The sequence below is a fragment of the Amblyomma americanum genome, chromosome 5 (genome assembly GCF_052857255.1).
Source record: "Amblyomma americanum isolate KBUSLIRL-KWMA chromosome 5, ASM5285725v1, whole genome shotgun sequence".
Lineage (NCBI taxonomy): Eukaryota > Metazoa > Arthropoda > Arachnida > Ixodida > Ixodidae > Amblyomma > Amblyomma americanum.
The window spans coordinates 137538744-137565422 of NC_135501.1; the positions used below are offsets into that span (position 1 = coordinate 137538744).

Genomic DNA, 26679 nt, shown 5'->3' on the forward strand with positions numbered 1-26679 from the left:
TGAGTCCATGTGACTCCACAGGTGCGGCATTCCTTGCGAACGGAAGACCGACTGGTGCCACGGAAAGTTAATCGAACTTCACAGCCATTCTCTACTTTAGATTCATAAATCGGTGCAGCAGTTAAGCGATGCGCAGCCACTGCCCTGCGATGGCAGGTGCTCGTAGCGGTGGGCCCTGTCTGGCCCCGGTGACGCTTCCCGGGCGACGAGTCATCAACTGCCACCTGCCACGGTGGACAGTTTGCTCACTATCCGGTGGGCAGGTTGTGATGACGTCGCAAGGTCACGTGACCTAGGTGGCCCACCTTCCTCCTCCTAGGTTGCTCTCGGGGGCCACCTGCCAGGCCAGTGCTCGTGATTTTTCCCCCAACGACGACATCGGACTTAATGTACAACGAGTCCTTTAACGCTACTACGTTAAAACTTTACCTCGGACGGGTACACGGAGTCTAAGACAGACATCCCAAGCCCTGTACGCATTGCAAACCGACGCCATTACAACGTACGCGCAAAACCCACAGCAGCGTAACGAGGTACAAAAACCAGCGGGGCTGCCCGGCGCTGAAGTCGACGAGAATTCGGCACCTGGCGGCAGTGGGACTCTCACTGGACGATCCGGGCTCCTATATTGTTGGACACAGGGTCGATATCATCGTTCACTTCTTGATTTCATCAAATCAGCCCACCTTTTTTCATTTATTTAGCCATCTTACTCATCTCTCACTTCATAGTTTTTATGCTCTGAGGCAATAAACATTGCTTAAAAAAAAAAACAGCGCGGTACCCGCGAGAACTACAGCGTAAACTGAATATAAGAAACCTGCCGTTGCGCTGCGCGGCGTTCCGGTGAGTGCCAACATGTTAAAATAAGAAAAGAAACCAGGGTGCAAACAGCCCGCAAGTAAAAGACGGCGTGCATAAAGAGGGGGCTGCGAGCGGTGGACACTTTCAATCGCCTATGCAAAACGACCGACCGCGATTCACACTGCCCCGTTCAGGGGCCGAAAATCGGCACAAGGTAAACCATGTTCGGAGGGCGGCCGCTTTTTCGCAGACTCGATTGCCGGCGGCAAAGCGATGCTTTGCGGGACGGTTTCAAAGAAAAACGATGCCCACGAGAGGGCAGAGGGAAGGGATGGTCCAGACGGAAATAAGCGAGCAAAAAATAAGGTAAAGGAGGAGGGCGGTTGGGACAGCGTAAAACTTTTATAGCTGGCTACCCAGACGACGAAACGACCCGCTTATAATTTCCATTCAAACGGGACTGCCCCGCACTTTTTCGCTTATGAATAGGGCCCGCGCTGTTTCAAAGTGCGTTCGCCATTTCGGTTTTGTTCACGATTTATACACATGCCCCTTTTGTGCGCGTGCATAGGTATTGAGTCGGGCGACTTATTTCGCTCGCGCAAATGGGGCGCGTGTTTCGAAGTGAGCGCGGGTATTTGCAGGCTTTGAGTGCGGTTTTGTAAACGTTTCTTCTTCGCGTAGCGATGAAAGGGAAGGCTGCACAGCGGGATAGAGTAAGCGCGCGCGTGTGTGTGCACGCGCAACGTTATAATAATAATAATAATTGGTTTTTGGGGAAAGGAAATGGCGCAGTATCTGTCTCATATATCTTTGGACACCTGAACCGCGCCGTAAGGGAAGGGATAAAGGAGGGAGTGAAAGAAGAAAGGAAGAAGAGGTGCCGTAGTGGAGGGCTCCGGAATAATTTCGACCACCTGGGCATCTTTAACGTGCACTGACATCGCACAGCACACGGGCGCCTTAGCGTTCCTCCATGGCGCCCGTGTGCTGTGCGATGTCAGTGCACGTTAAAGATCCCCAGGTGGTCGAAATTATTCCGGAGCCCTCCACTACGGCACCTCTTCTTCCTTTCTTCTTTCACTTCCTCCTTTATCCCTTCCCTTACGGCGCGGTTCCGGTGTCCAACGTTATTAGAAAGCGTTTTCCAGCCGGCAATGCAATGCACAACTCCCGCCGCGCAGCCCATGTAGGATGGTTCGCCGCGTGTCTATTTTTTTGTGTGCTAATATTCACGATACTGCTTGTGGTTTCAATAATGTTTTCGCTTTCTAACCATCCTCTTTAAGCTTTTCACAGCTGCACGCGTCAGGCCTTTGCTGGACGCATGTGCGCTCGAAGTCAAAAGTTTATGGAACACAATGTTAGAGAAAAAGAAAAACAAATTTTCATAACAATGCCAAGAACAGACATCATCATCAACTTGGCTAAGCCCACTGCAGGGCAAATGCCTCTTCCATGTCTCTCCAATTAAACCTGTCCTTTGCCAGCTGCGCCCACCCTATGCCTGCTAACCTCTCAATCTCATCCGCCCACCTAACCCTCCACCGCCCCCTGCTACGCTTGCCTTCTCTCGGAATCAACTCTGTTACCCTTAAGGACCAGCGGTTATCTTGCCTTCTCAGTACATGCCCTGCCAAAGACCATTTCTCCCTCTTGATTTCGACTAGGATCGGTTACCTTGCCTTCGGATTACATGCCATGCCCAAGCCCATTTCTTTCTCTTGATTTCGACTAGGATGTCATTAACCAGCATTTCTTCCCTCACCCACTCTGCCCGCTTCCGGTCTCTTAACGTTACCCCTGTCATTTTTCTTTCCATGGCTCGCTGCGTTGTTCTTAACTTAAGCTGAACTCTTTTCGTTAGCCTCCACGTTTCTGCCCCGTAGGTGAGTACCGCTAAGATACAGCCGTTGTACACTTTTCTCTTGCGGGATACAAGGTAAACTGCCATTCATGCTTTGAGAGAACCTGCCATATGCACTCCACCCCATTCTTATTCTTCTAGTTGCTTCCCTCTCATGATCGGGATCAATTCTTCCTTTTATTATTTTTATTTCACATCACGAAATCTTATCTGTTTTGGACGCTTCCATGAGAGGTCAATCATCCTCGTGGTTAAGCGCCATTTTACAAGGGCACAACAACAACAGTGCGCGAGCTGGGACTCGAACCGCTGCCCCTTGGGCCATGAACCGGGCTGGCTACCGCCCGACCACTGAGGATTTTTTTTTCTTTATTGCTAGTTTCGGCAGAGTACAACGCCAAGTCACAAACGTATTAAGTTCGGTACTGCATTCTTAAAATCAGCAGCGAACAAGCGAAACTCTAAACGTTCGCTCGACTAGGTTAAAGGCAGGCTTTGTGTGTATTCTGGAAAGAGGACCCCATAGAGGCCAATGAAGAGAACCATAAACGCTTTTACGTCGCGCCCTTAAGGCGGCGCTTCTGTGTCCCCTTCCTCGGGGCTGTAGTTTACCCCTGTATAATCATGCAGTTACATTTCTGATGAAGTAATTGTAATTGTAACTGGTTGTATCTTCTGCAACCTGTGCAAGACTGGTTGTGGCCCGAGTATTACGTATACGATGCAGACAGTATTGACTTCAACTGTTACTGACCTTTCGTGTAAAGTGAACCAGTTCTCTCCAGTATTCCGGCAAGCGCATTTTCCCAACGTAATCTTCGTAGAAAAATCGGTGCGAGCTGCCGGACACGCATGAGGCATCACGTAAAGTCAGCGGCTACAGAGAACTGTGAATATTTCCGGAAAAATAATTTAAAATTTCCGCGGACGCATATATGTATTATGTATATATACACATACAGCACATCCGCTATTCACAAAATTAATTGGCGTGGAAATGAATGGAACTGCACTGTATGAGGAAGTTGAGAGATTACTTTTTAATTATGAAACAAGAATTATTTACGAAATAGATCTCAATTTCTTCAAGAATTGACAAAATTAGGGACAACTTTTACTCCACGTTTTCAGAGCCTGGCATCGAACGATGAAAAGAAAAGAAGGCAGGAGGAAGAAGTAGTGTGCTACCTTCATGATTACATAAGTGCAACTGATCGATTACCTTGTTAGCTGTATACAAAATTTTGTCGCATGTCCAAAAATGCTCGATTCTATTCCTGGTAATTCATATTTCTGTAATTCATTTGACTTTTCCAATTTTTATCTTGATTCAGTCTTCTCACGCCTACTTTTTCCCGCGCAAATACCTCATTGGGATTATCTACTGAACCTTGGCCAATCCACCTGCATGAATATGCGCCATGCTTACTAAGAAGAATAAGAAGAAGAAGAAGAAGAAGAAGAAGCGTGCCGGAGCACGGGACACGCGACATTCGAGCGCTCGTGGCCCGAGACCGCAGACAGACCGCCGTGCCCAGGAGACCGTCACCGGCCAGGCATCTCGGATCCAGAACAACGCGACCGCTTCGGGAAACACCGGGGCTCCCACACTGTGAGTCCAATGCTCTTGCGCTGCGTCAACTCGCCGAGCACGCGAACCTCCCCTCTCCTAAGCCTAGCGGCCAGATTGCGTGACAGGTGCTCTTCCGGCTCCTTTAACCCGCTGCCACCCGGCCCACCTCCATAATCTTGAGCGGACGAGCTCACACAAAACTTTCATCCCAGATACTTCCGACTGATGGACCGGCCTGAGCCGACGGGTGTCGCCTTTGAGTACCCAGAGGACTGTCTGGTCTCCATCCACGTTTTGGTGCTTCCACTTCTAATCTTCCCGCAGTAGTCTGTGATTACTATTATTACTAGCAGTGCTCAGCAAGCAGGACCCTGAACTCGATTTGTTATTACCGACGGGAACTACTCAGCAAAACTTAGAAAGTCCCGAATGTTCTGTCCCTCCACTTAGGCGCCTTTCGGAAGCTTTCGGGCGTGAAACCATACCATATGCCGTACCATACATTATCACACACTTTCCGCGGGGAGAGCGGGGACAGTCGCCGAACAGCAGATCAGCCTTGTCGCTTTTCCCCTCATCTTCTATGTGCTACAGGAAACAATTACTGCACCCGGGAGAAAGGCACGCTCCGAAAATGGCGTCGTCCAAACCGGTGACCTCAGCCAGGAAGCCCCAGGAGCTCCCGCGCCCGCCACCAGTCACGACGGCCGAGGGACCCGCGTCTCCCGCCGCACCTTCGTCGCCGCCGCCGCATCCCGAAGGCGAGCCCAATGAGGCGGCAGCCTCGGGACCCGGCCCCTCTTCATCGGCAGTCTCGCTGCCCGGAGCTGCTTCCTCCGTTTCCGCACCAGGCGAGTAGTTAGTCGTATGACCCTGTACATGTCTATGGAGCCTCCAGCACAGATCTGTCCATCTCGTGCTCGCAGATTTCAAGAAACCTGCCCTTAGGGCTTTTGCGAGCAGGTGTTAGCTTGCGCTAGCGCTTCCAACATTTCTGCGCCAGCTGCACACATCCTTGCACCTGGCGCTAGCCCGGTGGACGCGGTGGCGCGAGCTAGCAGCACCCACTCACAAAAGCCCTAAGAGTAGGCGTATTGAAATCTGCTTCTGAAAGCGTATCACGCATAGCCGCCCTCTCTACCAAGCTCCAGTGGGGTGCAAGTAGCCATAAGTGGATTCGACAAACGAACACGCTTCCTCCGTGCTTCTGGTGTATACCGACATGGCTGCCAGTGTGAAGTCGGTGCAAAGAGCAAGCGCTTCGAGGGCAATGAAAATGCCCACAGAGACTATGGAAGCTGCACCTTCAAGGGAGACTGCCGGCTGGGCATTAAAGGAGAACACGAGAAGGGAATCCTTCACTTGCTGGGCCTTTACTGCCTAATGGACACTGCGCGATACGTACTTCGTGTAACACATTCTGCAGTGAAACACATGCACTTTGCCACAAACGTCTCAGCACCTTTGTTCACATTCTAGCTCGCGCGGGTCGTTCCCCGAAGATAATAGCTCCTGTAGTCCACGCTGATCACTCCTCTCGGCTTGCCATCCTTTCCGGAAGAATCGTTTTTTCTCCATCAGGTTCACAGGAATCGCGGTTTCCTCCTCTTTGAACAGGGCTACGCTTCCGGGCAACAAATAGTGCTCTCAGCACCAGGATAGTGCTGAGAGTTGGCCTTGTTGGCCCACCCGCCGTATTCCCACGGAGTTCTGAATGATAAGGCTAGTAACATTACTGTGGTAGACACTGGCGACCGTAGCGCCATTTGTCCCTCTTTCGCGACCTCACATGAAATTCTACGCTCCCACGCAGGCACCGCCTTGCCGCCCCCGCCTCCTCCTCCTCCTCCGCAGCAGCTTCCGGCGGAGCTGCAGCCACTGCAGGAGTACGGTCGTCTGCTGAACCGGCTGGCGCAGTCCCTGCTGGCGTCCATGCTGGACCAGCCGCCGCGCGCCCACTGGAACGTGCTCCTGTCGCCCATATCGTTGGTCAGCACGCTGGCGGCGCTGGTGGCCGGCTCCGAGGGCCCCACCCAGGAGGACCTGTGCCGCCTGCTCAACCTCCAGCTGCCCGAGGTGGAGGCCATCATCGAGCAGTTCAAGGTGCGTGCATCCGCCGGTCACATACCTTGCCATTTGAACCCTCTAGTCGACGCCGCCGTACAGTGAACACAGCCACGGTGCTGCCAAACATTGTCACGTAGACTCGGCTGCCAAGGCACTGCAATGCACCGTGCCAATAATACGGATCTCGCGAGCAGATATTCAAAGCGCGGTTGTTGCCACCTCGCTTACAATAGTTTCAGAGCGCATTCCATAACCGGTCGCGTCCACCGGCTTGTCAATAACGTCATTTTGTGTGTACAGAAAAGAAGTAACCGATTACAATTACTTCAATTGAAATGTAACTAATCTCAGTCGTCACCTAACCTTTCAAATTAACTGAGCAGTTACAGAAGATTAACCGATTACTATTACGCTATTTTGGTCCCCTTTTATTTAGCATATACAAGTGCAACGGTGAGTCTATGCGGCTTGCTTAACCTGTTGTCTTTTTAGACAGACGCTTATCGTGGAAACACGGGACGAAGAAATACTGGACGTGACGAGTAGAGAGTTACAGTAAACAATTACAAAATTTGAAAAACATGTAATTTATTACTCGTACGCGTTACGCGCAACTCTGGTTATTACCAAGATGTGCCGGGTAGTGAAGGCACTCTCGAGGTGGAGGCTTTGATCGCGTGGCACCACCAAATTGGGGTAAACCAAAGTGCAGGTTTCTTTTATTTATGGGCACCACTGAGAATTCTGGAATTCTGCAACTGACATATGACCAAAGAGTTCTGTCAAGATCTTGCGCGCGGAGCCCTTTTCCTTAACCAGTGTGGCATAAGCATGCGCGTGTTGTTGAAACAAGTAGAAATTGTAGTGATGGTGAACGGCACTACTAGTATAGTAGAAGTACTGGTGTAGTTGTAGAATAGTAGTTCTCGTCTCAGTAGTAGAGGTGGCGGTAGGTAGATAGTAGTGTGGTGTAAGAAAAGAGTAGTAATACTCGTAGAAGTAAAGTGTTGGTGTCGGAGCGGCCGCTCATGCCGTAATGCTTCCAAAGCGATACGTATTCAGCCAATGGAACCGAACTCTAGGAGACTGGTTAAGACGTTGCTAAATGGAACTTGAAACAACCTTGTGGCCCAGAACTGAACCGCCCTGTAATAACAATGGTGTGCATCTGCTGCAGACCGAGTCTACGGACCACGTGTTCTACGTGGCGAACCGCATGTTCGTGAGGCACAACTGTCCGCTGATGGCCACCTTCAGGGCCCGCGTCGAGGCCAGGTACATGACCACCGCGCAGGACGTCAACTTCGAGGTGGGTCCTGTTGCAGGGATCCCGCAGCTGCCGACTGGTTGTTGTGTCGGGCCTACGAAGGTAGATGCCAAGGGTGGCGGTGACTGCGGGCGAGACATCGGGCCTTTCGAACCATGATATTAGCAGCTGGTCGCCGAGGAAGGGACGGGCCGATAAGGAGTGGACACGGTTTATTCTCACGACAGAATACTATAGGGAAGTCCTTCGTAGGGGAGAAGTTCGAAACTGCAAAAAATGAAGAGACGCTGCTCGCTGGCACACGAAGCTCCGCCCCTTCACACTTCTTGCTGGCAGCACATGACTATGGCAAATCTTGCAAGGCTGTGTTTATCCTGCCGTAGACGGGTGACGCCTTCTCACTCAGTGCGATAGCACTCCTCTGCGTACGAGGCCGAAATTTGCCCAATCGGCTCCGGGTTTCTCCTCTAACTACGGCCGTTACTCGACGACAAGCTTGTAGACGCTGATACCAGAAAAGCAGGTGTTCAGCGGGCTGTGCATGTGTTTCATGTGGTAGCCTCGTGGGACGCATGTGGTCTGACAGTTGGTAACCCTGCCTCTGGAAACGACTAGTTCACTCAATTATGACTTTCCGCTAACGATAGGATGAATCTTCCTGCCGAACGTAACAGGACTTGCATTTCGCATCGGCATGGTGAGGCTGCGTTATTTAACCACTCGGCCATAGCACAACAGTATCTGATCTGTTTCTCACGACTATTGTGCAGAGAACGTTTTCCTCAATTCCATAACCAGTAGGTTGCTTTACTGTTCAACAGAACAGGACAGCTGAACACAAATTGGACTCGAAAAGAGCGCACAGGTGAAGGATCCCAACAGTTTGTCTCAACACGTTGTCTCAACAGTTTGTCCCAGCCTAATTGTTGGGCAGTCTAAGCCTGCAGCCATGAACTGAATGGTGTGCTCTGCACTTACCAGCGTTACCTGCGCAAGGCACCCCTGAATGCTTGGCCATTCCTTTTCGGTCCGTTCAGTTCGTTCAGCTGACAGCTGAAACCAAATTGTGCCAATGCGCCTTTTTCAGAAGATATGACGCCCTCTGGGGAGTGGGCGAAGAATCGTGCGCTATCTAGAAACTGGTTGAAAACAAACGCACATGGGACACGCAGGCGCAAACCGGTTCCACAAGGCGCCAACTGTGCCTGCGAAGTGGCAGTGCACGTTTGACAGGTGCCGCCAGCTGTCGCTTGCGCCTGTCTATAACATGGATTGTCCATGAGCACTAAGAGCTTACGGTTTGTTTTCGACCAGTGGAGCTGGAGGAGAGACGCGCATGCGCAAAGCGGCCGTGTTAAAAAGGCAGGACTCTGATATGTCGTCCCGGGACAGTGCGTTCGCCATCGCATGGGGAATTAAGGGAAGCCCCAGCAGATGCGCGGGAAGAGAACGGGCATGAACATGGTGGCTATCGGCGCAGAGCCCGGACCAGCCGTACGTGCGCGCCATCAACGAGTGGTGCAGCAACGCGACCAACGGCAAGCTGCCCGCCGTGGTGTCGCGCAAGACGTTCGCGCCCAACACGTCCATGGTGCTCGTGGGCGCGGTGTTCTTCAAGGGCCTCTGGAGGGAGAAGTTCTCGCCCAACGCCACGCACATGATGCAGTTCCACGTGACGCGCGCTGACACCATGGACGTGCACATGATGACGCGCACCGGCCGGTTCCCCTACGCCGAAGTGCCCTCGCTGAGGGTGCGCGCCCTGGAGGTGCCCTACCGGACCGGGAAGCTAGCCATGGTGCTGGTACGTCTTACCGCAGCATGCATGGGAACCAACTGCCCTCCGTGAATGTGGTGTATAGTATAGAGCTGCGCGCTTGTCTGCTCAGGCGATTCCCAAAGTTGGTATAAGGTTTCCTCATGGATCCTCCCGTGAAAACCTTATGCGCATACGGAAAAGGTGGTGGTGGTAGTGGTTTTATTAAAAATAATAGTAAAAAGGAAGGAAAAGATTTTTCCTAGCCCCGGCATCTGCCATCTATACTGAAGCACCTGAGCTTGGGCAGCGGAAATAAAGGATAGCAGGCAGAATGGAGAAATGAAATGAAAGAGGTGAGGGCACAGGAAGAGAGGATAGGGGGAGAAGTAATATGTACAAACTATTTGCACAATAAGAAATGTGTCCAGGTTGTGCGCGTGATTAGTTCATTTTAGAGGAATTAAATCACACACGCGCACAGCACTGTGTTGGTTGCAACTGGAGTGGGGCGTCCAGTTATTAATCGTTCAAGGTAGGACTCGCGGAGCGTTCGAGGCAAATATTAGATTTTGCTTGCATGTCAGTTCACATTAAAGAATCATGGTTGGGTAAATAACACCGCAACAATCAAATACATCGCGCCCTCACAACGTGCCTGCTGCCTCGTTAACGACAACATGAGGAAAGCGTTGAATCAAGTCCATACGGGAAAATTTAAGCCACTTATTTCCCCACATGTCCCCTTGTTTCTTCAGAAGGCACGTACCCCCTTAATTCTTAGCTATTTTTTTACACGTCGAGGAACTATTGTCACCTTGTCATGAGTGTTAGTCATAAACATGGCTAGCCCAACGCGACGTGAACGACAAAAATAAAAATAATTAAAAATGACCTCTTTCTCTAATCTCAAAAGCCCCCACTCCCGCCTCACCCCCGTAGAAATTTACACCCCCTAATTCCATTTCCTGACGAAACCTCTAGTCTACGCACATACGGCCTTCAGTCATACATATCAATAGAAATCATACGAGAATATGGGACTCATACGGCAAACAAACATACGGAGCGCATATGTGTTTCCTTAAAATTTAAGTACCATATGGACTGCGTACTACCATACTTCCATACGCGCGATTCACACAGACCGCGTCAGTAGGATTAACCCGCTGCTGATTCTGCTACTGAAGTTCCGTTCACAGAACTGTATAGCACGGAGATCTTTGTTAGCGTTCGTGCATCGCACCAGCAAACTGCCTATGGGGCTAGGGCCCTGCATTAGGGGTCGCCACGGCAACATGTTTTAACCGGCGATCGACTCTCATCCTTGGAGGTCAAATGGTCAACTGGGTGCCTGCATTCGGGGAGAACAGACTTCAAGAAGTGCCTCCTCACGCGCCGCGCAGATCCTGCCGACAGAGGTGGACGGCCTGCGGCTGACGCAGCAGAGCCTGCTGTACGGCGACACGCTGTGGGACCTGGTGCGTGGGCTGCGGCCGCGCGCCAACGTGCGCCTCGGGCTGCCCAAGTTCGTGCTGACGGCGCGAAACAAGCTGCGCGACATGCTGCACGAGCTGGGCTCCAGCAGGCCCTTCGACCCCGAGCAGGCGGAGTTCATCAACATCTCCGGCTTCAAGGGCCTGCACACCACCGAGATCCTGCAGGCCGTCACAGTAGAGGTGTGTCCACAGAAGACATATAATGGCATCTGAGATGTCTACCATCGGTTCAATGTACCTGCATGTGTTTTGTCGTGTTTGAAAGACAGAGGACAGCACCTCCTCTCTCCCTCTGGGCGCGACCACAGGTGTCCGAGGACGGCAACGAGATCGCGCGCACCTCGGCGCTGGTGACCGAGGTGGTGTCCAAGGTGGCGCCGGCCACCGTGTTCCTGGTGGACCGGCCCTTCCTCTTCCTGGTGCGGAGCACGGCCACGGGTGCCATCCTGCTCTGCGGATGCGTCCGCCAGCCCCTCGAGTGGCACCCAGAGAGCCCCGACAACTCGGCGCTACTCTGAGCCACAGGCAGCAGTCCACCATGAGCTGCTTCTGTGTGTCACGGCGCAGGAACGTGTCCCACATGTTCCAGCCGCAACCTCCACGTGACACGGTGGAGGAGAGGGAGTCCCCCAACTGCGGCTGCTTGCAGAGTGCCGCATCCCCCTCCCCCACCCCAAATTTACGAGTTCAAAAAACGCGCTTTTTACCACTGCAAGCAGTGGACACTTTGCAGCTAGCCATAGGCTGCTGAGCCTTCGGAAGTTAAACAGCGCTCAAATATAACTGCGCTGATAATAAAGCGTTCATTTGATTTCGGTCTCCTCCATCGCTATGCTGCACATTCCAGCAAGCATGACCACGGATCACCAGTGGGTTCCCCATCCTTTAGAGGTTTGACGTTAACCCTGACCGACCTTAACGGTGTCCACAGACATGCTGAAGACCTAGAAAAGTTAAGCTGCTTGACCTGGTGCCTTCACGCATAATATTGAATTATGTTCGAGTAGCAGACCCCGATGATACGTGTAAGTTCTTGCCAGCTACGACCTTGACTCCACAGTCGCAGCCAGGGGCCTCGAAGCTATAGTCACCTCTACAGCAGCCACGCCAGGTAAGTCGAGCACCATTGTTGGCAGCCTTTCCAGCGTATACTATAGCGAGACCCTCCAACGCCTATTCTGAACCTTTCTGTGTGCCACATGCCTAAACACTCCTGGTGTCGAGACTGGCGCATTGGGTGTCTTGGCACCATAAGTGCGTCGTCAGGTGGCGCCCCCGTGCAGAGCGGCAATGTTCGGAACCTGAGGGAAGAGTGTCTCTACTTAAACCTGCGATAGTACTTTGTCTAAAATTTTATGCTCTCTTGTACGGCTGTTCTTGTTGCTTGCATGGTTGCTGCGCTCTTCGAGCTGTAGACAGCAAAATCAAGTGCACGTATAAAGGAACTGCATTGTGATCGGCCGGGTGCTGCCAGAGACGGCAATGGCATGTGATGACCGGACAGCCAGATCACAGCGTTCTGCTGGGTGTGGAACTGCATGTTTCCATTGCATTTGTCTTGCCGCAAATGCCCGTAAAGTGGCCCCGACGAGGACAAGTCATCTTGTCGAAACGTTGCTAAGCACAGCACCCTCAGGCTTTACCCCCTTACAATATTTTTTACACAGTCTATAAGCTGTCCATAAACTATAGAAGGCTATATAATCTCTATAGACAAAACTTCAAGAATAGCTATGGGAAATACAAATCCTACAGTCTACAGTGTACAATCCTACAATCCGACAATCAATAGATTTATGGCCATCTACTTAGACTATGAACAGACAAAAATATCTATAGGAAGGTAATACAGTGTATAAGAAGTCTATAGACTGTATAGGCCATTTTTGCAAGGGCCCTCCCTTGTTCACTTTGTGATTGTCAAGAACCATCTGCCTACCCTCTCCCTATGATGGACGTAAAGTGCTCGGACCTTTAAATAGTATTAGTGAACTTGCGGACCCACGTAATAGGCGAAGTAGCTTAATCCTGTTCAGAATACGAGAGTATGAATTGTGGTGAGGATAGGATCAATTTATTCGAATCTTCGACACGTGACTCTTCCCTCCTGTCACCTCGAATCCACATTTACTATACCACCAGGCCACGGAACCGCCTGGAACGCTGACTATGCGAAAGCAATAACAGCCGCAACCTGCGTGGCCTGTCCTCCAACGAAACTGCCGATTCCTCGGCGAAAATGTCCTTTAATCCGCACAGTGCCTCCCTTTCCCCGGCCTTCATGTATCCGCTAGATGCAGTTTATCCAGGCGCACAGTCAAACAGCACCCGCCTGAATTCGCACCGACTTCTCTTCCCGATTATCGGTACTACTTCGATTTCCGGTTTTAAAGGCGCGGTCGATTCCTTTGCAGAGGCGGAAGTTCAGGTTCCGCCTTCATGAGCTTACACGCTATATACCGCCCTGATCTATTATCGACGCTGACCGTTCCTTCACGCTCCTTCAGCGACGAAACCGAAACAATCGATCATTTCCTTCCGTTTTCCATTCGCGGACGAGGGCCCAGGAAGCAGCGCATCGCAAACACGGCATTACAGGCTTGATCGCTCTCCGTTTCACTTCCGCTGGAAATCCGGACTCTCGGACGCAGTCGCACGAACGTTAGGCAAGCCGTTGTGTCGTTCCGTTTCTTTACTACAGGCGGCCGCTTTGTTCAACTCGGTTCCTTTTTCTTTCGTTACGTATAAACCCCTGGCAAGTCTACTGTTTCACTTCATCACCGCGAATAGACGCAAAAAAATGAACATGAACGAAAAGAAAGACACCACAAGTTCCTAGTGAAAATACTTGATTGCCGCGCGCTGCGCGTATACATTTATACAACTAAGCGCGTAATTGCAAGCAGAGAAAAAAAAATGGAGGTGACGCTTAAGCTCCGCCTTAAGCGTGTGACGAGACAGCGTAATGGGTTAATTCCCATATACGCAGAAGGTAATTCTCTATTTTTCATTCATTAATACCCGGGAGCCCTCGTACTCCTCCTCCATGGCGCAGTGGTGCAGCGGTTAAGCGATGCACTATTTTTTTTTCCATTCACATAGTTTCATCCCTTTCTGCCTTGAGGAATGACAGGCGCCGACTGTCAACGTCCACCTCAGTTATCTGCCTGAGCAGTGTCCGAGCTCCTTATGAGACCAAATTCCTGGAGAACCCATTACGGACTACCGTACAGCTTACGTGGCGTCTGACGTACGTGTCCAAAGGCCGTCTTTTCCCGTCATTTTTTCATCGTCATAAACGCCCACTTTTCTATAATTACCCTCTTCCTTAACTATTCGTTTCGCTTAGTCGGGAGCACCAAATAAGCCTTCATCAGTGCGACCTCCAAGCTGTCCACAAGCTGTGATGTCCGACGTTAGTCTCGGGGCCTCGGTTAGGGCATGGTCCCGACGACAACGCTGTGACGTCAACTTCTCTCTTCATCCCTGCCATGCCCCAGTTGGTTGACCTCGTGCTGTGGGCAGGCGTGCTCCGTAGCTGCTGCTCTGGTTACAAGGAGAGGAAGAACCTGCACGCGCCGCCACCGTTCTCTGGCCGTCGTCGCAGCCAGCCCGAAGCGGGCCAGTGCGCAGCATGCCGGTGCAGCCGGAGAACGTGCAGCTGGCTGTCAGCTGCTGCCACAGCCTGGACCTGTCCATGACGCTGGCCGACGCCCGGAACGCCACCGCCGAGGGACCATGCGCCTCGTGTAAATCGAGCAGGGCCTGTTCGAGGCGCAGCGGGAGACCTCATACGCTGCCTGAGGAGCGAGCCCGGCGACGCAGCTGCGCATGCGTTGTGGCGGGTGTGTGCACCCGAACCTGTTTGCGCATGCGCACTCGGCGCCTCTCATCATCATCCTCAGCCTGACTACGCCCATGTTACGTTTCGGCTACGACGCGCGGTATAGCCGGCGCGGATGCAACGGACGCCGGGGCTTCGTTCAAAGCGGCGGTCATTTGGACCCGTTCAGCGCTGCCGCAACGCCTCCCGCCAAGCGCGTCCAGACAGGTTTCAGTGCCACGTGTCGTCGTGCGTGCGTGTGTGTGTGTGTGTGTGTGTGCATGTTGGTGCCCACGCTTGTCAAAGCGCGGCAGCCGGAGAGAGGAGCTCCCCAACTGGGAGGCGAGGAGGTCTGACCGGCGCCGGCCCGGCGGACGCGCACGTCACGTCTGGACATGTCTGCGCGTCGCCGTCTAGTGCGACTCATCCCGAGGCGTTCCTTCTTGCCCTCGACTCCGAGGGTATAAAAAAGACGCTGCCCCGGACGCCAGGGAGAGCTTTTTCCTTCTTCCTCTGAAACCCTACCTATCCTTCTCTCTATCTGCACGCCGGCAGTGGTGGTGGTGCTTTAACACCAGTCACAGGCCCGTGCATTTTCCTTTCCTCTTCCCCTTTCATCCACTTACTACTACTACGCCAGGGAGACTTCGATTCCTTCCTTCGAGTAACGTGGTCGCCCTGACCGGCTGCTCTTTTGCGATGCCAAATTAAACAAGTTCTGTTGCCAGTCGACTCATCCTTTGCCGGGACCTTCGGATGTTTCCAGCTTTGCCCCAGGCCGCCAGGCCAACGCTACCCTTGGGGCTTGCAACCCATTTGCAACAACTGGTTGCCAGCGGTGGGATCCCGACAACGGAGGCCAGCAGCGAAGATATGCGTTCAACTGTATGCTGAGCAGCACAACGACCATCCGGGAGCAGTGCAACGAGCCCTGTGTGATGACTGGTTGCCTGCAGCGGAACGACTGCGCTGAATTCTTGGCTGCGAGGTTTGGTGAGTGCGGGACTTTCTTCTTCTGAGTTTTGCCAGGCTTTTGTTAGTGTCAGAAACAGAGCTGGTAATTGTGGTTGTCGTTGCTGCCGGGTTAGTTTGCGGCAAGACAATAGTAGGCAGTAGAGAAAGCAGCATTCGGAGCAGCCATGGATTTGAAGTCGTTGCGCAAACCGAAATTGCTGGAGCTTGCAAGAGAGTTGGGTCTGGATGTCTCAGACAAACTCAGAAAACCAGAACTGCTAAGGGCTATTCTTGAGTTGGAGGCTGAGGATGACGAGCTGTCGGAATGCCTTGAGACCATTGAGGAGAGGGAGCAAAAAGAGAAAGACGAGCGCGAACGTAAAGAACAAAAAGAGAAAGACGAGCGCGAACGTAAAGAACAAAAAGAAAAAGAGAAAGACGAGCGCGAACGTAAAGAACAAAAAGAGAAAGAGCGCGACCGTCAACACGCTTTGGAAATGAAGCGTCTCGAGGTAGAGATGGAACGCGCTCGTAATGGAAGTCAGGCACACGGTGCAGGAGAACGGGTATCGTTCAAAATGACTGACCTGATGCGGCCGTTTAAGCTTGGAGAGGACATTGGTTTGTTCCTGGTTAACTTTGAGCGAACGTGCGAGAAGCAGGGGTTCTCTCGGGAAACGTGGCCACAGCGCTTGCTCACTTTGTTACCCGGCGAGGCGGCCGACGTAGTCGCTCGCTTGAAGAGAGAGGAGGCAGAGGATTTCGACCAAGTGAAATCGAGTCTGCTAAAAAAGTACAGGCTGTCAGCGGAGGCGTTCCGTCGGAAGTTTCGGGAAAATGAAAAAGGCAGAAGTGAGTCATATACAGAGTTTGCCTACAGGCTTATGTCAAACATGCAGGAGTGGCTCAAAGAAGAGAAAGCGTTTGGTGACCACGAGAAAATTCTGCAGTGTTTCGGGCTGGAACAGTTTTACAGTCGGTTACCTGAGAACGTGCGGTACTGGGTCTTGGATAGGCCAGACGTTAGTACAGTGGCTAAAGCCGCCGAGCTAGCCGAGGAGTTTGTGACGCGTCGGGCTCGCGGAGCTAAGGACGGTCAAAAGGGTGAATTTGGCTCCAAGTCTGAGAGGCCGAAGTTCACACCCATGAGAGCAAGGGGGGACACGCGTAGTGCGGATGCGAGTGAAAGCAGTCCGACCGAACGTAAGGAGACGGCGGCAGCCGAAGCCGAACGCAGAAAGCGGTTCGAGGCGAGGCAAGCGCGCGTGTGTTATACGTGCCAGAAGCCGGGTCACTTTTCGGCGCAGTGTCCAGAAACAAAAAGAAAAGTCGTGTGTTTGTCATTATGTAGCACTGACGAGAACATGAAGCTTCTCGAGCCTTACATGCGAGACTTCCTCGTGAACGGGAAAGAGTGCCGAGTGCTACGTGATTCCGCAGCTACAATGGATGTAGTTCACCCCTCTTACGTAGAACCCGATATGTTCACGGGCGAGTGCGCATGGATCAAGCAAGCCGTGGAAGCTCATAGCGTGTGTCTGCCCGTAGCAAAAGTGCTTATTGAAGGACCTTTCGGAGCAATTGAGACGGAGGCCGCAGTGTCATCTATGCTGCCCCCCCCAGTACCCGTACCTATTTTCGAACAGGTCCGATCACCTCCTGCGCGAGAAGGGGCTTTTGTTTGGTGAGGCTAGCGTTCAGGCCTTAACCAGATCAAGAGTTCGGGAGCTCGCTGCAAAGGCGGTAGTTGCGGGGCCGACGTTGTCGAACAATGAGAAAGGGTCGGAGGCGCAGCAAGCTGATACTCAGAACACGTCCGAACTGAATAAAATTGAGCCTGTAGCGCTGAAGGCACCAGGTACTGGAGAGGAAATGCCCGACACGGGAAAATTAGAAGAGCTATCTGCAGATTTGCTCATCGCGCCTACGTCCGATGGACTTAATAGGTTGCTAAAAGTCAGCCGGTCGGCTTTGATAGCAGAGCAAAAAAAGGATGGCAGCCTAGAAAACATGCGCTGCAATGTCAAAGAAGGTATCGCCAAGAAAAATGCTCGTTTTGTGGAAAGAGGTGGGGTCCTGTACCGGAAGTATCTAGACCGCAGAGGAGTCGAGTTCGATCAGCTGATCGTGCCTCAGTGCTACCGTCAGGATCTGTTGCGCTTGTCGCATGGCGGTTCGTGGTCCGGACACCCAGGAGTTAAGAAGACTAAGGACCGTCTCTTGCAAGAGTACTATTGGCCAGGGTGTTTTCGTGACGTAGAACACTTTGTGAGGACATGTGACACCTGTCAGCGGGTTGGCAAACCAGGGGACAAATCGAGGGCGCCGTTGAAGTTGGTACCTATCATCACGGAGCCTTTTAGACGGCTCGTTATGGATACAGTGGGACCTCTGCCGGTAACAGCCACGGGGTACAGACACATTTTGACTGTGATCTGCCCAGCGACAAAGTTCCCTGAAGCAGTGACTCTTAAAGAACTCAGCTCAGTTGAGATAGTCAATGCACTACTGTCCATATTTGCGCGAGTTGGTTTTCCTGCGGAAATCCAGTCAGATCAGGGCACAGTGTTTACCAGCGCTTTGACGACAGCCTTTCTCGAAAGGTGTGGGGTAAAGCTGTTACACAGCTCAGTGTACCACCCACAGTCGAATTCCGTTGAGAAGCTCCACTCCGTCATGAAGCGCGTGTTGAGAGCATTGTGTTTTGAGCAACAAAGTGATTGGGAGCTGTGTCTGCCTGGGGTGATGTTTGCATTAAGGACCGCGCCGCATGCGGCTACGGGGTTTTCGCCAGCTGAGCTGGTGTACGGTCGCTCGCTGCGGTCTCCGCTTCGCATGCTTCGAGACTCGTGGGAAGGCAGGGGCGACGACCCAGTCGTGGTCGAGTACGTGCTTAGTCTCCTCGAACGCTTAAGAAGGGCACAGGAGTTGTCAGGTGAAGCAATGGCAAAGGCCCAGCAGAGGGCCAAGGTTTATTATGATCGGATAGCCAGGGCCCGTCGTTTTGAGGTGGGCGATGAGGTAATGGTATTGCGCACATCGCTAAAAAACAAACTCGACGTGCAGTGGGAGGGCCCAGCACGGATTGTTCAAAAACTGTCGGATGTTAACTACGTGGTGAGTCTGCCAGGAAAGCGGAAAGCGCAGCAAGTTTACCACTGTAATCTGCTAAAACCCTATAGACAACGGGAAGCAGTGGTGTGTATGATGGTAAACGTTCCCGAAGAGCTTCCGGTCGAGCTTCCGGGACTAGGCTCAGTGACGAACAGGGAAGACACTGATCAGGTCATTAGTGACTTACTCAGTAAAGCACCGCTGTCGCCTGAGCAGAAAACCGAACTACACCAACTCTTACAAGAGTTTCAAGGTCAGTTCTCTGAGAGGCCTGGTAGGACTTCTGTCCTTACTCATGATATAGAACTTACCTCCCCAGAGCCAGTACGATCCAAGGCGTACCGGGTGTCACCCCGCCAGCGCGATATTATGGAGGCTGAGGTAAAGAAAATGCTACAGCTCGGTGTTATTGAGGCGGGTGAGAGTGATTATACCTCCCCTTTGATTTTAGTTGAGGTACCGGGCAAGGAACCTCGTCCTTGCGTCGACTACCGCAGGCTTAATTCCATCACTAAGGATCAAATTTATCCGATCCCTAACATCGAGGAGCGCCTTGAGAAAGTTAGTAGCGCTCAGTTTATTTCCACCCTAGATCTTGTCAGGGGTTATTGGCAGGTTCCACTTACAGAAGAGGCTAGTAGGTATGCGGCGTTCATTTCACCAATGGGAACATTCCGTCCTAAAGTTTTGAGTTTTGGTTTGAAGAACGCGCCATACTGCTTTTCAAGCCTCATGGACAAAGTGTTGCGGGGACAGGAAGAATTCGCTTTACCGTATTTAGACGACGTAGCGATATTCTCCGCATCCTGGTCTGAGCATATGGCACACTTGCGGGCAGTGCTAACCCGCCTGCGCGAAGCGGGCTTGACAGTCAAGGCTCCCAAGTGCCAATTAGCACAGGCCGAGGTTGTCTACCTCGGTCACGTGATTGGACAGGGTCGTCGCCGCCCATCTAAAATAAAGGTGGCCGCTGTGCGAGACTTCCCGCAACCGCGCACGAAGACCGATATTCGGTCGTTCTTAGGTGTCGCCGGCTACTATCAGAGGTACATCCCCAGGTACTCCGATATCGCGGCTCCCCTGACGGATGCTCTAAGAAAAACAGAGCCCCAAACAGTCGTCTGGGGCGAGACAAAGGAAAGAGCTTTTAGCGCCCTAAAGAGCGCCCTAACAAGCCAGCCTGTGCTACGATCGCCAGACTACACAAAAGGGTTCGTTGTTCAGTGCGATGCTAGTGAGCGAGGCATGGGCGTTGTACTGTGCCAAAGGGACAATGGAGAAGTGGAACACCCCGTCCTGTATGCTAGTCGTAAGCTGACCTGTCGTGAGCAGGCGTACAGCGCCACTGAGAAAGAGTGTGCGTGTCTCGTGTGGGCCGTTCAGAAATTGTCATGCTACCTAGCCGGCTCGAGGTTTATCATTGAGACGGATCACTGCCCTCTCCAATGGCTGCAGACCATATCTCCTAAAAATGGCCGCCTCCTGCGCTGGAGCCTCGCTTTGCAACAATATTCCTTTGAGGTGTGTTACAAAAAGGGGAGTCTCAACGGTAACGCCGATGGCTTAAGTCGAAGCCCCTAACGTAGGAATCCGCCTCAAAGTTGTTGGTTACTGATGTTTTCTTCCTGAGGCAGGATTTTTAACATATTGCTTTTGTTTAGTGTTTCAAAGTGATTATGTGCTTTCTAGTGCAATTTTCCAATTTGTGGACGCGTTCTGAGTGCTGCTTGACTACTGTAAGGAACTAGGCAGTAGTATAAAAGGGGAAAGAGCCTGGCAGAGCTTAGTGAGGGTTGTCTCGTGCTTGCTGACTGAGCGGTTGCGTTTCGGCGTAGTTCTAACGCTTGCTGGGAACGAGCACAAAAATGGCAACTCTCCCGAAGTGACTTTGCAGTGTCCTGTGTGATCCTGAACCTGAGAACGAGGCCTTCTCTGTGCGCTGCGCTCAAGCAACGTCGAGGGACGACCGGTTTCGATTACGAGCATCATCGAGCGACATCCCTCCGGACAGCGGATGCAGTCCCCTGACCATCGGGATCTCCTTCCCCCGGCGGGGCGGTCTGTTACGTTTCGGCTACGACGCGCGGTATAGCCGGCGCGGATGCAACGGACGCCGGGGCTTCGTTCAAAGCGGCGGTCATTTGGACCCGTTCAGCGCTGCCGCAACGCCTCCCGCCAAGCGCGTCCAGACAGGTTTCAGTGCCACGTGTCGTCGTGCGTGCGTGTGTGTGTGTGTGTGTGTGCATGTTGGTGCCCACGCTTGTCAAAGCGCGGCAGCCGGAGAGAGGAGCTCCCCAACTGGGAGGCGAGGAGGTCTGACCGGCGCCGGCCCGGCGGACGCGCACGTCACGTCTGGACATGTCTGCGCGTCGCCGTCTAGTGCGACTCATCCCGAGGCGTTCCTTCTTGCCCTCGACTCCGAGGGTATAAAAAAGCCGCTGCCCCGGACGCCAGGGAGACTTCGATTCCTTCCTTCGAGTAACGTGGTCGCCCTGACCGGCTGCTCTTTTGCGATGCCAAATTAAACAAGTTGTTCTGTTGCCAGTCGACTCATCCTTTGCCGGGACCTTCGGATGTTTCCAGCTTTGCCCCAGGCCGCCAGGCCAACGCTACCCTTGGGGCTTGCAACCCATTTGCAACACCCACCACAGGGCAAAGGCCTCTCCCACGTCTCTCCAATTAAACCTGTCCTTTGCCAACTGCGCCCACCCTATGCCTGCAAACTTCCTAATCTCATCCGGCCACCTAACCTTCTGCCGCCACCTGCTACGCTTGCATTCTCTTGGAATCCACTCCGTTTAAAGGGCCAGAGGTTATCTTGCTTTCGCATTACATGCCCTGCCCAGGCCCATTTCTTCCTCTTCTTCCGCGTTTGTTCCCTCACCCACTCCACCCGCACATCGCACAGAGCGCACATCAAGACTGGGCAGAGTGGATGAAGGAATGGACGAACACGAGCGTATTCACGGTGTCTCCCGTCTTGATGTGCGCTGTACATCGTAATGAGATACCAACTAACCCTACGTTCCAAAAACTATTAAGCCTCTAAGATGCGTGAATGCGCACATAGCTTCTCGCGATGTGGAGAAATAGCCACTTACAATCTCATATTGTGGAACTGTAAAGAGGAGCGCCGCCACCGGAATCTCTAGTGCAAGTTCCTACTCTCGAGCAATGGGAGGCCGTGTTGGTCAGCCCAGACCTGAGCGTTCAAACACGGGTCACTGAATGGGCTACGCAGGTCGCTGTCAGCCGTGGACTGACAACCACCTACCACGGACCATCCGCATTTGCATTTTCTGACAAAATGTTTTGAAATCAAGGTGATAAAGGCGATAGCGAATCGCTCTGTGATAACATACTAACCATGGCCCGCAGCGGCACGCTTTCCGCGGGCAAAGGCCGGTATAAGGTGTCGATTATTTTTTCTCGCACTCAATTCCATTCTTATCATCCGACACACTGACCTCCCAATCCAAGCGATACAATACAATACAATCTTTATTCAACATCTCAAGGATGTTTGGAGTACAGACAAAAAGCCTGACATAGGCTTGACTAGGCCCGCACCCCAATACATGGCAAACAGAAGCAGCGCATGGTAAAAATATAAAGAGGAAAAAAAAAAGAGAAAAGAAAACACAGCATTTGGATTTTGGGAACGCAATCTGCAGCTACTGCTGCAGTAATAAAAAATATATATATAAGTGCATAAAGCAGACTAATAAGTGACAGTGAAACATACGCCAGTCCAAGTTGTGCATACATCAATGAGACATACAGGTAATGAAATTATTACATGACATATAGAAGCGTGCACAAACCTAGACTCCCGTATAAGATAGTTGAAATATATCTGGTAAAAAGTAGAGATACAGAAGTAAATGCAAAAAAAAACAAATGGTTCCAAAGAATAAGAAAAACATGTTCACATTCTAATTCCATACAAATTTCTTTCTTAGGTTTTTCAATGAAACAGATTGTATATCTGTGTTCTTGTCCTTCAAGAAATCATTTAGCATTGTCGGCAGTTGGAATTTCAACATTTGATTTCCATAACCCGTACGGCATTTACTCACATTCCATTGTTCGGGCTTGCGCGTTGGGTAGGTAGGAGTGTGCTTTTCCAGTCCGGCCAGCAATTTTAATGCATTTATATTTTTAGATTCTTCTAATTTATATTGTTTAGACAGTCTATAGGTGTACATAGATTTTACACTAACAATGTTCAGCTGCCTGTACATGTCCTTCGTATGGCTTAAATAGGGTGCTTTACAAATTATGCGGATGGCACGTTTCTGTAGCAAGTGAAGATCATTAATATTATTTTTGCTTGTGGTTCCCCATACAAGTGCGCCGTAGTTGAGCGTGGATGAGAATAAAGAGTTGTAAAGCAGAATATTAACTGCTCTTGGAAAAGTAAAACAATGACGCCGCATGAGACCAACAGTTTTCGAAAGTTTTTTGATGAGGTCATTTATGTGCTGATCCCAGGACAAATTTGCAGAAAAAATAACACCGAGCGACTTGAAACTCTGTACAACCTCTATCTCTATACCCTCAATTAGAATTGGTGGTAGTACATAAAGTTTATTTTTTGGATGAAACATAACAGCCTTGGTTTTTCCAATATTTAACTTCAACCCATTTTTTGCTGCCCAGGTGCTAACTATACGAAGTGCACGATTAGCACGACGGGACAAATCTGCACCGGAAGAGCCGGAAAAGAATAAACTTGTATCGTCTGCATAAATTATGTACTTGGCCGTTGGGTCAGTGTTTACTATGTCATTTATATATAAAACAAATAGAAAAGGACCTAGAATGCTTCCTTGCGGAACGCCTAGTTTAACCGGTTTTACGGTGGAAGAGTGCCCTGTTATCACAACACACTGTGATCGGTGTTCAAGGTAGGATAAAATTAACTGAAGGGCTACACCGCGAATACCATAACACTCCAACTTTTCAATCAGTATACGGTGACTAATATAGTCAAAGGCTTTTGTAAAGTCAAGGAAGACACCAAGGACCATGTTTTTGTTTTCAAAACTTTCCAGGATAATTTCTTTTTGCGTAAGTAGCGCTAATTCAGTGGACCTATTTTTTCTGAAGCCATATTGCGCGGGAGCTAAGATGTTACAGTGATCGGTGAAAGAAGTTAGTCGTTTGAGAATAACTTTCTCAAGTCCTTTCGAAAAAACTGGAAGTATTGAAATCGGACGGTAATTAGAAAGGTTGTTTCGGTCGCCCTTTTTATATATTACGGTTACCTTGGCACACTGCATACTCCGGGGGAACACCCCTGATGAAAGGCAGATGTTGAATATATGCACCAATATAGGGGCAATTAAGTCTATTACATGTTTTACAGGCTTCACTTGAAGGCCCATTATGTCAGTGGAGGTGCTGTTTTTTAGGCTCGCAAACGTAGTTATTATTTCAGTTTCCGAGACCGGCTCCAAAAACACAGCTTGTGGGCAAGAAGGTTTCATGAAAGTTGAGTAGTCTCCGCCGGACGACACTGAGGGCGCAGCCTTTTAAGTCAATTAGACCGACCGAAATAAATCGAAGTGAGAAAATAAATCGAATAAAATTTTACTTCCGGTCCGGTATGGCATAACGCCGATAACGCTCATTCCCCGTTTCTGCAGTCAGCTTCCGCAGTGCGGACTATAGACGCCGGCCGTGTTCCAACTTACCAGCGAACTTCGTGGCTATACGACGCGGAAGTAGATGGGCGGCGGAAGTTGGTCACGACAAAGCAGCGCGGAATCAAGATGATGCCGTACTTTTTGGCCTCACTTTTGGCTCTCCTTTATTTTTATTTTTTTGAAGAGTTGTATGCATATATACAGCTATGAATGTTGAATAAACACTGATTTCGAAGTCACGTTCTTCTGCCATACTAAGTTAGTCGACGGTTCTGAAGATGCCTTAAAGCCAGCCGACTAAATTAGCTGACTATTTAACAGACTATATAGTGCGCGTGCGCTGTTAACGAATGTCGCTTATAAGGTCCGCTGTTGATATTCTTCTTAAACAGGGATCCTGTGCATTTTTTGGTTACTACCAGTTTCGAAACCTTCGGTACATATAGCATACAAAATCAGACAGGCAGGTCATGAAAATCTGTGTTCTGAATATTACATAATATTTTCACCCAGAAGCTCCCGCACATAATTTTAGTTCAACTAGTAAGCGCTGCTTCATCAACTGCCTTTCTTAGCAATGACTGCAGTTACTGCCTGCCCTGCGTTTGGGGTATTAAACAATTAGTAGCAACCAAATTGTCGCAGAGAGGTAGTAACGACAGTGGTTACTAGTTTTCTTAGTAACTTGCACTAGATTTTTTTTTTAAGAGTGTGGCGCGCTATACAGCAAGGAATGCCTGTATATGCTTAGAAAAGCTTCCGGAGGCGCGTCCCTCGATCGAGTAATCTCAGTACCCTGTCTGCCGATAACACGTCCTTCAACAAGGCCTGTGTAACCCGAGACCTTATCCCCCCTCCCCCCAATTTATTTCTACGCTAATACTGGACACTGGAGCAGAAATGGCATGGGATCACTGTGAAACGACGGTGCACAACAGGAAGCTCAACTTTCTACAGCCATCGTAGGAGACCCAAAATTTCGGAGAGTCGCTGTAGATGTCGACATTCTTAACTTTTTTTTTTCACTTGCAGTAGCGAGAAAAGCACAAACTTGATAAACCACACAACTTCGTGCTACCTTTTTATTGCACGATCGAGACAAAGCAAGAGGAAATTACTTGAAATTAAAGCTCTCGCGCAGTTAACAGTAACGTGCGGCTATGAAATCCCACTGGAATCGTATAGCATAACAACTTTCCTACGAATACAGATTTAATTGCGCTTTCATGAGCAAGTCAGTGCTGAATGCAGTAAGAAAAAAGGGATATATGCAATCCTTTAATCTCAATGATGGCACGTCTGTGATAAAAGAAAACGAAAGCACGGAAATTCGCACTCTACCACGTTGCCCTTGCAGGTATACAGACTCCGCACATCTGCCCCCACTTCGCTCCAGACAACATGAATACGGCGGCGCAGAACAATGCAGCTGGCCGTCGATTGCCTCTTTCACGTGGTGCGGAGTAAGAGAAACGTGCACACGCTATGTATATGCGCGCAAGCAGCTGCGCGTATATATTGCCGGGGACAAGTGAAATGCGAATGGGGCAGTTAAGGCTCAAGCGTGTATAAAAGCACAAAGATAGTCGCCGAAGCAGGAGAGAGACAAACGGGGCTCGTTACGCACATTTGAAGAGTGGTCATCCCGCCTCCGAAGTGGTAATTAACCACTGAATTATTTATTCTTCACAGACTAACCCCAACACTACGTATACATCCATGGACAAAGTTTGTAGGATGCGGTATCGCGCGAAAAAATTTCTTTCTACGTTGCCTCGCTGGAGATGACATTTCTCCAGAGGACTGAGCTATAGTGGCCAGATACAACTCAAAAACGCAGGACCCCCTTCTGAGCTAATGGCGTTGGCCGATTCTCATGAACATGTTAGAGTGACAATGCAGGGTGCAGAGTAATAATGTAGGGAGAGGACTGTCCCCGACAACGGAAGGAAAGGGAACACCCTCTTTCATCGGGTCACTTCCCGCATTGCCACGCTAGCAGGCTCATGAGAATCGGCCGACGTCATTGGCTTGAAGGGGGTCCTTTGACGGGGAAAAGCCGCTTAGTTCTTGAGTTGTATCCGACTATAGCACACTTGACCTCTTGTGCTTCCATTTCCATGCTTCCAAGCTTTTTGTTGACTTCCTTTGCTCGATCGCATAGAAATATTTTCTTCCCCTCGAAACCACCTTTATTCATGCATGACGACTGTACGCGGCGGCAACCCAAGGGAAGATACCACAACGCGAGAACCTGGCATACACAGCAGGACCACCTGATGCTGCAGGGCTTGACGACAGAGG

At 50.8% G+C, this 26679-nt stretch overlaps 2 protein-coding genes across 2 annotated transcripts in view; one reads left to right on the plus strand and one right to left on the minus strand.

The window, feature by feature from the left end:
• The window catches only part of LOC144132753 (uncharacterized), a 344373-nt gene that overhangs the window by 239537 nt on the left and 78157 nt on the right, over positions 1 to 26679 (minus strand). The window lies entirely within an intron of this gene.
• Positions 4093 to 11527, plus strand: LOC144134229 (uncharacterized). Its single transcript, XM_077667188.1, has 5 exons — positions 4093 to 4283; positions 4839 to 5095; positions 6058 to 6347; positions 10741 to 11013; positions 11142 to 11527. Exons 1-5 carry the CDS (start codon positions 4093 to 4095, stop codon positions 11349 to 11351), a joined length of 1221 nt encoding a protein of 406 aa, XP_077523314.1. The 3' UTR covers positions 11352 to 11527.